The 12,845-nt window shown below is 40.7% G+C and overlaps 1 protein-coding gene across 15 annotated transcripts in view; it reads right to left on the bottom strand.

Moving 5' to 3' along the window:
* Positions 1 to 2,294: 2,294 nt before the first annotated feature.
* LOC103479767 (protein tyrosine phosphatase receptor type F) overlaps positions 2,295 to 12,845 on the bottom strand; it is a 245,748-nt gene continuing 235,197 nt past the window's right edge. For all 15 annotated transcript variants that reach the window (XM_008434405.2, XM_008434400.2, XM_008434408.2 and 12 more), the window contains 5 exon segments: positions 2,295 to 4,128; positions 5,299 to 5,434; positions 6,511 to 6,665; positions 7,476 to 7,601; positions 9,168 to 9,294. In XM_008434405.2, the coding sequence (XP_008432627.1) occupies positions 3,649 to 4,128; positions 5,299 to 5,434; positions 6,511 to 6,665; positions 7,476 to 7,601; positions 9,168 to 9,294 (1,024 nt within the window). In that variant the 3' untranslated portion in view covers positions 2,295 to 3,648.

Here is a 12,845-nt window from a genome sequence, read left to right as displayed (position 1 = left end):
TTCAAAGTTAGTCATTGCGCATCAGACCTGGAGGTGATGAATCAGAATAATTAGGTGTCTCCACCTGCTTCTGATTTACTGTTTAATGGGAAATCTCAGTTTCCTCATTTATKCTTCTYGTTTGAGTTGTTTCTGAACTTGAGCTGTTTTTAAATTTATTTGCTGTTGTTGCTTATTAGTTATATTCTCTTACAAGTAAGCACAGCGACATTTCTGCTAAGTTCCATTRAAGGCAGTCTAAGCACTGCAATTTGAGAACAAAGGCAATGGACAACAGATTTCCAGACCTGATTGATTAGTGGAAATACAGGAGGATCTAACTATTTGWAAAGTTTTCTGAACTCTGTGGATTACTGTAGTATGTGGAAAATGTATCTAAAATAATCTGAATAACAGTGAAATTTTAGGAAACGCTACAAAGWAATCACTTGAGGACCTTAAAATCCTTTTATCTGCTGTTACGAAAATAGTGAGCGGGTTGAGATTTAAAATTGCAATTCTGTCTCTAAGCGTTATCTTGGTTGGCGACTYTGTTCCTCTTGAACTGAACTAACTTCTCTGAGTGTGTTTTTAAAGTCTCTATGGAGAAAACATTTCAAACACTGTCATCAGATTGAGATTTTGGCCACTTCTTACTGGTGCATGGAAACAAATAGCATCACTTTTCCCAAGGACAGCTCACCCCCACCAGACATGTGACAAGAGCAAAGACAAAAACACAAATTATGCTGTCTCTCTGATGTGAGACGTTCTTTTCAGAAAGGACTAAGCCGTCATGATGACAACTGAACAATCTCAGTTTTGTCGCAGCAGGCTGGTAGATGTGGCTGACAACTCTAAAAAGTTGCTTATGGGGGTTAAGATGATTTTGTCTATTTGGTAAATAATAGTATTTTTCTCTAAGAATGCASTGCCTTCCATGCTTATTGGTTCCCCTGTTAACAATATGTTGTTTTTGTTTAAAAAAGCCCAAACATAACTTCCTYTTTATTGCAGTGGTAATAATAGTAAAGGCTTGGTCCATTTTAACAGTGAAGTTTAAACAATTCCTTGCYTCCCTTAATGTGCTGCTGTAGTAAGAATATTTTGTCARGTTTCCATCACATTATCATCRTATGAAATACAGCAATCACAAATAATTTGTATGTRATATCTGGTAAGGATTTTGAGTGTAATGCCTATAAATACTTAAATATGAAGTATTTACATCCTGCCTGTTCTTGATCTTTAGCAGCTGAGATGCTACAACTCAAAGCATAGTGGGGTATTGTCATGAAGGAAGAGTCGAAAATATGGGTTAATCATAGTTGGTGTCTTCATTGCAATATTCAGAGTACTGCAAATAAATACTCCTTGAAGTGTGTGATGTGTAACCTTGGATTTTTTGTCGGTCACATTTGGCTCTTAGTGTAGAAAAGAGCAACTTTGGTGGAAGACGTTGCCTTGTAGGGCCTTGATGTCTTACTGGAATTGCATGTTCTCTTGTGTTTCCCATTTTAATGGCTGGTTTAGTGGCTGAGTTGAATGCAGTAGACCTCATGGTTGGAAGCTTTTTCTATGGAGTCCAACTCCAATTTTTTTTTCTTTGAGCATATGTAAAATATCTGAAAGAAAATGCAGCTTGAACACATCGGTGCTATGCTATTAAACACACGTTGGCTGTTTGCAAAGCAGCCGATCAGGGAGCTTCTTTTAYTTTACTTGGTACTGGTTAGTTTTACCTATGAAAGTGGAAATAAGGAAGGATGTTAGCATCTGCAGCAACTCTAAAATGGTTTGCACTGAGTATTAATGCATATTAAGATACATTTTTATGTTTGAACTGTTAAATTGGGCCGTTTTTGGAGGGATTCTTACGTGTTTGTGGCTGCAGTCCCTAATCTCGGCAAAACTAAGCCGTAGCTAAACAGGATATAGTAAACTACTAGTTAAGTTTCTAGTCCAGTGGTCAACAACCTTTCAGCACAGAACATTTTTTGCCTTTTCTTCCATCATAACATTTTCCCAGTGTGATATATGCATTATCTAAAATACTTCTTTTAAAAAAATCTTTTCCCTTTCTAAATAAATGCACTCAGTTATTCAGTTTGAGAAAATGCTAATCCCATAAAAGATTACACAGAAGCACACTAAAACTCAAAATAGATTTTTGATCAGCAAATAAATCAGACAAACCTCTGGTGGGTTTATGCAGAAGCAAAATTGGAAATCATTACGAGGTGATGAGCTAAAAAGCACTTTCACCACGCAWGCATTGTAAAAACCCAAACCAAGAATCAAAGCATTCAAAGCCGGTCTTTGTACAAAAACCCAATTATTTAACTTTATTAACATCAAGGTTTTTCTTTTTCATTTTATCAACAGTTGATTCTTTAGTTCCAGTTCTTTATCAACAGATAGAAAACAGACTGTGTGTACAACAGATTGAACCCCTACAGCACTAAGCATTCACAAGGTAGAAATGAACATTTTTTTTTTGTTTTTGCCAGCGTTTTTCAGGTCCTCCCCCTCTTTCCTCTCCTCGACCCGGTTGGATCGGACGCTGCTGTTCCCGCGGGTCGTGTAGTAGAAGGTGTGTGCTCGCCGAGTGAAGAGTTGTCAGCTTTGATGATGGTTGAGGGGGGCGGAGGCGGGGTTGTGCTGTTTTCCTCACATGGACAACCAGCTGTTGAAGTTACAATGGTAGTACAGTAGATACAATGGTGTCTCCATTAATACACTCTAGGACAGCAGGCTCTGTCGCTAGGTAGATCAGCAGAAATATTCCTTTTTAACAATATATTTTTGAAGCTGTGTATATATCTATGTGTAGTCGTACATATATATAATCAGTCATAATTATATATATGTGTATATATATATTTATAGTTCTATTTCTGTATAAAATATCAGGTTTCAGTCCAAAGGGCTGAGTTTCTGTCCCTCTGTAGGAATGGTTGATTCTGTACAAGTACCGATGCTGATGGCTCGGCTCCCCCAGCCCATAACGAACCGCTYCTGCTCGGCGAACCCGACGACGAGAAGCGAGGACGTGGGGAGGGGCTTGAAGAGCATCTCGACTTTATTCAGAGATTGTGAGTTTTTGTGTTTTCCTGTCGCCTACCCCTTGGGTACAAAAGTCTGCTTTCTTCAGGTAAGTTCTCCGCTGTGGAGCATGAAGGCCTCAATGCCATAGGCTTCTGATGGAAAAACAAACCTAAACAAAAAAAAAGGGAAAAAATTCAAACAGAAACGATGTGCTTCGCATTTCTGTGCGCCTCGTGTGAYTTGTGTTTCAGCGTTCGGCTGCGATTACAGAGGGACAACTACAGCAAGTCTGTGTTCTCGAATCAAATCTCAAAGTTGATTTTCGTAACGGCAAGTGAAAAGGCAATTCGAGTTGTTGAACTGACAACGACCATAAGGAACTATGAGAACATCGAAACGACGATRAAAGAAACCTGAAAGCAGCTTGGACAACAGTGGTCCTCTTGTATTAGTATCGAGAGGCATGTTAAAAACACATGTCCTCGTGTGCTAACGTACCCTACAAACGATTATGAATATAATGCTTGCTCCTCTGAGCAGTTTGAAACAACAAAAAAAAAAAACAACAAAGAAATGTCTGGTGTTAAAATGATTAATAAAAACAACATAAAAAACAGTATACTAAACAATAACTTGTTGTAATGAATCATATTGACAAAAATCAACAAACAGATGAAAACAGAGAGGATGCTCTCTTTGTGCTACCAGTAGCCTTTGACAATCAGGGAGGTTTGGCTTCGACAGGAATCTGCTCTGTCGCGTCTGTACAAGAGTYGTTGCGTTTTTGTCGCCGTTTCTGTCATCTTTAAAGCAAAAAATATCGGGCGGTTGGTGATCTCGACGTATATCTTTGTGATTAGCTGGAAAACCCTTGACGGATGGCGGCGAGCTCGTTTCGTTCTCCGGGAGCCAGGCGTCGAGAGTCGGGGCGGGGTCGGGGGTCAAGTGATTGGATGGATGGCGGCTGAAATGGGACACTTGGCACACTCCTGAGAGGTCTGACCGGGGAAAGCTGCTTCGGTGGGAGAGTGGYTACGTTGCATAGTGGTCAAAGCTCCCCAGGTACTCCAGTGCTGCCCTGTAGCACAGCTGGTACTGGTCCTGGTGGGAAGGAGGAGAAAATAGTGAGTAGGTGTTCCAATTCCCCCCTAAGTCAACTAATAGTTCCCACAATCCCTTGATACACTGCCTTGTGATTATTCATACTTATTGAACTTGTGATAAACCAACAGAAAGTAGAGCAAATAAAAAATATGACAGAAAATGCAGCTTTGGAGACGTAAATACCTCAGCACAATGCAGCTTAACATGCTATTGGCTGGTGTTTGCAAAGCAGCCAATGTAGGAGCACCATTCCTTTCCCTTGGTGCTGATTGGATGGTGCCACAAGAGCGGAAATAAGAAGGATCGGCTGCTAAGACRATTTCCACTGTTTGTTTTGATGCATGTTAAGTTATATACAGAATTTGAACTGATATAATAGATGCTAGTAAGCAATCAAAGGGGGGTCTCCAGTATTCACATTTCAGCTTTTTGAGGGCAGTGGTGTCCAAAACTGGCAAATTTAAACTAAAAACAAAAATTTGTTTGACATTTATTTTTTTTTAGTTTTATCTAGCCCATTTATTCAGGTGTGTTGGACCATCTAATAGTTGCAGGATACGGCTCCTGGAGGCCTGGAGTTGAAGAYGCCTGCTGTAGATAAAAACCTGTTCATGTTTTAGGACCCAGATTTGTAGCAAAACCTGAAAATGGGTTATCCTAAATTGCCTACGTTTCTGTATTAATACTCAGAAAATCATGTGTCATGTATATGTCATGTATTCACTTTCACAGTGTGCTCTGCTTTGTGTTGATCGCATAAAATCCCAGTGAACTATATCTCCGGCTTTAGAGGTTACAACACGTCTGGAGTCGTTTTATCAAATCTAAAAACCAAAAACATTTAAATCCTTCCTAAGATTAGTTTTAATATCCTTTCTCTGCTACAGAGTCCATGTATTTGATAAAAAAATAAAAAATAAAATAAAAAATCTGATAACACRGCATGAGTTTGTTGTGGGATTCCTGCTGCACCACTAAAGCCTCTATTAAAGTGGGATTTGTCACTAAGTCTTTGTTGTTGTGCAGCCCATCCTTTAAAGGAGGACACTTTGGACAGCATCAGTCTTGAATCTCGCAGCGATTCCAGCATTAACTTTCAAACGGCATCCTGTCTGAGTACGCATTAAAGTCTGAACGACATCCTGAGCATCGGCRCGTCGTCCTGACCTCAGTCTGCACCATGGCGGGCCGCTGGGTGCGGAGCGTCTTGACCGTCTGGAAGAGGTCCACCACGCCCTCGTACCTCATCCGCTCCAGCACGATGCTGAGGGTGATGAAGACTCCGGTCCTGCCTACCCCGGCACTGTGAAAACACACACATTCATTACTGCATTTACCATAACATCTCACATGATGGATGCTGGAAATTTCTCAGAGGACGAAAAAAAGCAAAACAAAACAAAACAAAAAAAAACAAAAAAAGCCTTCCAAAAAGTCATTTCAGTTTTATTGCTTCTRGTTTACTGAACTCCGGAGGGGAGACACTGCAGGTACATTAGCAACGGYTCACAATAAAGCAAATAAAAGTTAGAGTAATTACCACGGAGGCCATGAATCTAAATGATGAATTTTGAGTAGGAGACTGKCGGAGATAATGATGACGCTATGAGAGACTGCATGATTAAAGCCCTGATCGCTAACAAATGACTGTATTTAAAAGGTGAAGCAGATGTTCGCCTTTCTAATCCTCGTCTGATAATCTCACTGTAGGCTCTCTGAGGCTCCACCAGCTTGTTGTGTTTTAATTTCAATCCTGACAGTTTCAGCTATTCTCCATTTCTGCTCTGTTCAGGGCCGGATCATCAGCAACGTCTAGATTCTGGCTTGTCATGTTTGACTTCTATCAAAGAATCAGTCACTTTGTTATTTTTAGTAAACTTCGTGCTGCATCTAGAATAACTTTTGCTTTCTCTTTTACCACTCTTCTTTTTAAAAAGGTTGGAGTTCATTTAAATTGGTTCATTTCATGACAGAAACCAAACTTTAAGCATATTTAATCAATTTTAAATAGGCGTGTTTATTTTAAAACAGGGCTGATTAGCAGGAATGGCTGAGCTTTTTCCATGTTGATGTTAGAAAAGGTTTTTAGCTCCAGATGCATCCTTTGCTACAAATGATCAAAAGTTCACTAAATGAATGCTGTGTAATTGCATATAAAATAAAAATTTTCTTTATTTAAACAAGTAACTTATTTGCATCTTTTAATGTATTTCTACTGTACAAAAAGGGTTAAGATGTAAATGAAAATCTGCAGAATGTGTTTTATTTTTATTTTTTTTATCCGTTTAATCGATTTCTAAATTAGTCATTAGTTGAAGTCCTACTCTTGAGTGATTTAGTCTGGAAAGTAATCGGTTACAAATGTTGCGCCTTTTTTACCTGCAGTGTACAGTGATTGGTCCATCTTGTCCAAACTGCTCCTTAGTTTTGTGCACTTGTCCAATGAAATCGATGAAGCCCTCTCCAGTTTTTGGCACTCCCTGCTCAGGCCAGTCGGTGAACTGGAACTGGCGGATTGTTCTGGATTGTCCATCCTGACGGGGACAGATATGGATTTTCAGTACGGTTGAACCGGTCTGTTATTTGCAGATAGTTTTTTTTTTGTTTTTTTTTTTAACAGCAAGTCAGAGGTCCAAGTTGAGGTCTATGTGAGTGCATCTAATTTCCACCTGGGCTGTGATTTAAATAAAGCCGACAACCAAGATGGGAGACGAAACCAGCAGGCTGCGGCTCAGAGGCATTTTTTTTTYCCCCTCCCGTCTGTCCAGAATTTGCCTCTTTTTGTTTAAAATATAATCACTTTAAATGGCCTCCATGTTTGTGCTGTGAAAGCATACATTTAGAAGCGAAGACTGTGAGCCACATGTATATAAAAGAAGAAGTGGATGTGGGATTAGAGTGCGGCAGCCGTGGGAGCCTTCAGATGACACTGAGGTGTATTTATAGCACATTGAAACAACTGCATCACAGGGAGTTCCAGTGCTGCCCCCCCTCAGGGACCCAAGCCTGTGCTTTTCATGTATTTTCACAGCAAATCACACACATCCACACACACCAAAGACAATCTATAGAGCGAGCCTACTGTTTCTAAATCTGGGTAAACACGGCGCATTCACTGGGTGTCAGCCTGTCAGGGAAAATAACACGGGACGCGTTCTGATCACTGCTGCCGTTTCTGATGAGAGCTAAAGTGAGGATGGATTCTGGTTGGATGCTTGGATTTCCTGAGAGTTGCTGGGGATTTTGAAGGAAGCCCACAGACACTTCTTTTTTTTTCTCTCTCTCTCTCTCTCTCTCTCTCTCTCTCTCTCTCTCTCTCTCTCTCTCTCTCTCTCTCAACGTACCCTGGCATCTGTGACTTTGAACTCTCTGAGGATGTACTGAGGCATGTTGTACTCAGCCATTGGATCCACCACAAAGTACTGGTACCTGGCGGAACGCTCTGCTGGCCAGTACTGATGGCACTTCTCCTGCAAGAAAAAAAAAGACATTTTCAACAAAATCCTTCTGGATGAAAGAAAAACCCACTTTTTCATTCTCACTTAATGACTGCCTTGTGATCACGTGTGGCTTACTGGAAGTTATTAATCATTTTCAGCGATGGAAATGTCTCTGCTCACAAAAGAGAATCCCAAAAGACTAATCTATGGTTTAGAAAAACCGATTCATCTTCGGTGGCAAAATATTTACATAATTTGTTAGTGTTCTTAACTACAATCATGAGAGCTTTTATTTCTATCAGCGCCGCTTATGGTTGAGAGGGTGATAAAAGCTGTAGCTGTGCGGCTGAGTAATGTCAGAATCGCCTAAATCATCAGCAGAAACGACTGAAATTAATTTGATGGGGGACCAAAACGCTTCTGCAGACTCTGCCTTTAAAAGGAGCGGCTCCACATTTAGGCAACYGCTTCTAATCGTCGTCTTCTACACATGGGATGACATAACAGAGCAGCTTGCAAAAGTATTCATACCACTTGTGCTTTCTACAGGTCTGTCCTTCATGGACTGTTGAATGAAAGTGACACTAAGGGTGTTTTCACACCTGACAGTTTGGTACGTTTGGGGATCAAAATTGCAACGTWTATTACATTTTCATTTGCTGCGGTTCACTTTTAAGCTGCACTGACAAACCAAACCCTTACAAACTACTCTTCACCTATAACTACTGAAGGAAATGACAAAAACATCAGAAGAAGACCTGAACACAACTTCCTACTTCACAAAACGTAAACAAAAACGGAGTGGCGTCAGATTTTAGCGGTTGTGGGATTTCTCTTTTGTCTTTGGCAGAAAACTACAAGCCATTGGTCCCGGTAGAGCCAGACACCAGAGTTTGTTTTGGTTTTACTTACCCAGAATGCTCTGCACTGTTGTCTGCTTCCTGCTTTTGGAGCGGTCTCYGGCCCGCTTGGCATGCGAACTGCACCAGAGTTCACTTCAACGGCCCRAAAAGGCAAACTCTGGCACGGTTTGAATGCATTTGTGAATGCCAAGTGGACCAGAGACCGTAACGCGTAAAGTTCTAATCCAATAAAAATTTGGGAAAAGATTCTAGCAAGGCACTGAACACGTCCATGATRAAACAACTAATCTCTCATCTACCTCGGTGAGAATGGGAACAACCAWGGAATTCCTAAATATCTCAACCCTAATTATGGAACGGCGTCTAAAGATTTTCCATCGGAACGCTGCATTCAAAGCGGCCAAATAAGAACAAACTCTGCCTTCAACAGGTCTCATTTTAAAGCAGAGGCTACTGGAGTTATCGGCATGCTTGGAATGCACCCAGATATTGACAAATCTGACACCGAGGCGGCCCGATTTGAACCCTCCGAGCCGCGCTGATAAGGAGGTAAACTTTGAGCCGCAGTTATTGTTCAGGTCTGGAATGAATTAATATTTGAGCAGCCCAGCTCAGCGGCTAAGCCRAGGCGAGCCGGCCTGCGAGAGATGGCTATCGTCTGCCTGAAAYGCTTCGCTGGCCTTGCAGGGCGGCGTATCTGGGGTGTTTTTGGGCGYGAGAGTTTTTGCATTACCCGGCCCATTTCTCGTAGCTTGGTGAGCATGACCACGATGGTGGAGTTGTGCTCCCACAGCATCCTCCAGAAATCCTCGGTGGTCTCACTCAGGGGTCCCTGTGTGGCGATGTAGGCTTTCTGCTGTCTGAAGGTGAAAATACACAGAGAGGGAAAAACCAATAAACATTACAGGGAATCAATATCAACTTTACGGCACTTTTACAACAGACATWATGAAGCATATTGCAAAGCAATAACGACAGGAAGAACTTTAAGAGAGCTGCTCTAAAAAGGTTAGCAAATGCTAACTGAACTATCCTCCACTTTGCCACAGTAGAGTCATCTGACTGGAAACTTTTTTACAATTCTTTAAATTTTAAACTCAAGATAAATGAAATCCAAGGATTCTCTTAAAAAAGGGAAATAGTCCTTTATCTTCACATGCAGATATCCGAATCATTAGTCAGCCACCGAATTTTCTTATAGCCATATAAAAAAAAACTGTTCAACCTGCAAGATTAMAATAATTCATTAGTCAAACTATTTGATGAAKGCATCACAAATGTATAAAAATGCATCGTAATTTCTCAGTATGGATCTGACTTCATTTGAGGTCCAGAGCATCAAAAAATAAATTGACTTTGATTGTGGCCTTTTAAACCATCATATTGATAGGTAGAAAAACAGATCAGTTGCAGAAAATCGACTGATCCAGAAATACTTAAAACATTCAGATTTATCTATGTGTTTATTTAATTATGTAGTGACCATCAAAGGTTGAAGCTGCTGCTTTTATATTCTTGTTAAGTCTATAATATTATTCTAAACCCATAGGCCTACTGAAGCATTTCCTTTATTTATAGACCCACCACTTTTAGATCAAAGCGTTCAACCAGTCTTGTTGTAGAGCAACCTGAGCCCCGCTCACTGGCTTAAATATAAATCTGTATTTAGTTTTTGTTGAACTGTAACACATTTGGCCAGTTGGATGGACTCTTGCTGCCGATTAATCTCCTAAGAAATGTCCAAAACCAAAATATAAAAGCTGCAAGAGAATAGTAGATATAAATATGCTGGGGATAAATGCAGGAATGAGAAAGATAAGCGTTCTGTCCATTCTTTAAATCCAAAGGTCTGTAGTACTGAGGATGACAGAAAGATTTTTCTTGTTCATAATATACATAGTAAATAATTCATGGTCACTCTCCTCTTTGAGCAATTCTAGCTTGTATAGATCGCGCCGTCTCTCTCTCTTTCCCTCTTTGTAACCCAATCCTGTATTAGGGAGGGAGGGCACTCGATATGCTCACCAAACTGGAGATGAGCTCATCCTCTGAGATGCCAGAGCAGTGCTGCTGTCCTACGTGACTTTGCTCAGATTGAGCAGTTCTCCTGTTGACCAGCAGGTGGCAGCAGTGTTCTTGTCACCAGCAAGGAGAAAGCCAGTGCATAATTGCACGCAGACACACTTGCACATGTTTGCCGCACATGTAAACCTGCATTCAGGTGTAGGTATTTATCAGAGCAGCAGCTCTGCATGTGTATTCAGATGCGCTGCTGCCACCGAAGCACGCACACACACACACACGCACACGCACACACACACACACACACACTGAGCCGTAGCTGAACAGCTAATGAAGGTGCTGCAGGCGAGGCACTAATATGGAACCGGGAGATTAGAATATGCTCAGGGCCTCGCTCGTACAAATACAGAGAGAACAGAGAGGAGAGGATACAGGAAGAGACGGAATCAAATTAAAATTAGGAGGGGAAAAAAAGATCTACAAAGCACAAAGAGGAGGAAGAGGCGGAGGGAGCTGGAGGAGAGAGCAGTGCTCTTTCCATCTGGCCATCATAGTGCAATGTAGGTCTCGGAGCTGAAGATGGGAGGAAATTACCCCTTACTAACTGTCACAACTGGTCACTTTGTTGCCTATGCAACAAGGAGAAATATTTAATTTCCCCCCTTTTTAGTAGGGAAATCTGTGTAGCGCAATCAGACCCACGATATGATTTTGCCAAAGCTGAAAAGAAAGGACATGRCAAAACAAACTAGTTGCAAGCAGTTATAAAAGGGGTCCAAGTGCCCATTATGAAGTCTAACCCCACCCACGCCTCATCCAACGCACCTCCCTCTGTTTCCCCCCCTCAGGTCGACTTACCAAGTCATTGACCAAAAGAACTTRGAAAGAAATGGCGTAAGGGAAATGGTTTCTGAGCTTTTACCTGATGGCAACTTAATGTTGGTATGAAAGAGCCTTTTTCAAAATCAGTGCAGTTTGAACTGAAGTGTTCAAGCTGCACAGATTTTTTTTAATATAAATGMCCATTTTTATTTTTATTTTTTTTACTCGTAAAGAGATACGTGCGCCTTCAAGCTGAAAGGACTCTCCTCTTTCACGGGTAGACACCCATTCAGAAATTCTTGGAAATCCCACTGTTGATTTGTCTGGTAATAAAACCAAGAAATTTGTAAATAATACATTTTAATCGTCTTCAGCACCTACATGTAATTTGGTGCTGTATAAGCTGTATACCATAAGAAAAGCTGACTTAACCAATACTTTACAGTTTATATAGCTTAAATGACACTGGAACTAGATAGACCAGAAGATAGAGGGCATCAACTTTTCTGGTCCATTTAAAACATTTAACAAGATGTTTTTCCATTGCATTTCACTTCACCACCACATTTATACTTTTGTTCATAAGCCACACCTACTTTGGGTAATCATGGTCATGTTGAACATGTTGGGCATTACCCTACTGTAGGATTCTTGCCAAACTGGATGCACATCCTCATGATCACTTTTTGGTTTTGGAAACAGATTTAATCTAAATGTATTTCACATTTCCTGAAATCTATCYAACTGTGTTTTTTTWTTTATTTATTTCATTTGGCTCCTCTMTAGATAAGATGCACAAATGTTTAAGGATTAATTGCCATGCTTGTRAGCATCATTGAAGATTACAACAATGTACAAACATTTAGAATTYGTGACTCTCATGATTAATTTTAAGAAATGTTCAAATCCAAGATGTTTGGTTTTATCTTGCTTACGTCTTAATTACTTTCCAAAATTAAAATTTTAATTATCTAAAAAGTCAACTTTAAAGTACCTCTGTTGCCATTGAAACTTTTCTAGTGCATGCACATTGGGATCGAGGGTGTGGATCTCATAGGGTTAAGTTTCTACATATTTATCGACTGTAATGCTCTGCGAGCGCCCTCAAGTGGTTGAGACGAGTGAAGCACATTTGGTTCACAGCTGTGCTGATTTTATAGCATCTGAACAATAAYAATAGTATTCAACGGTGTGTCAGATCCTTGGAAATTCTTGCATCTGCAGGCTTGGATGCTTTAAAAAAAAAAAGAAAATAAGAGGACAGAGGAATTTGACAGAACATAAGGAGGATGGGGATGGTCAGGGAAACAATCCAGACCATATGGGTCAGAGTTCTTACTGATGGGACGGACTTCTTTCACCTCCTCATAAAATGTCCCCCAGCCAAAWCCGAAGCAATTCCAATATCATCCAACAATCCTGACTTCTGTGCACGCAGMGCCCCGATGAGCCCTCTCCGCCWCATCCCACGCGACTGCAGCGCTTCAGGACATGCCGTTTCATTTCAACCTCATTACAATGCTAAAACTCCAGCCTGCATCAGAGCATATCCAAGGCTAGCGCTCTC

Source organism: Poecilia reticulata, linkage group LG17 (genome assembly GCF_000633615.1).
Source record: "Poecilia reticulata strain Guanapo linkage group LG17, Guppy_female_1.0+MT, whole genome shotgun sequence".
NCBI classification, from domain to species: Eukaryota; Metazoa; Chordata; class Actinopteri; order Cyprinodontiformes; family Poeciliidae; genus Poecilia; species Poecilia reticulata.
This window is presented reverse-complemented; position numbering and strand designations above follow the sequence as displayed.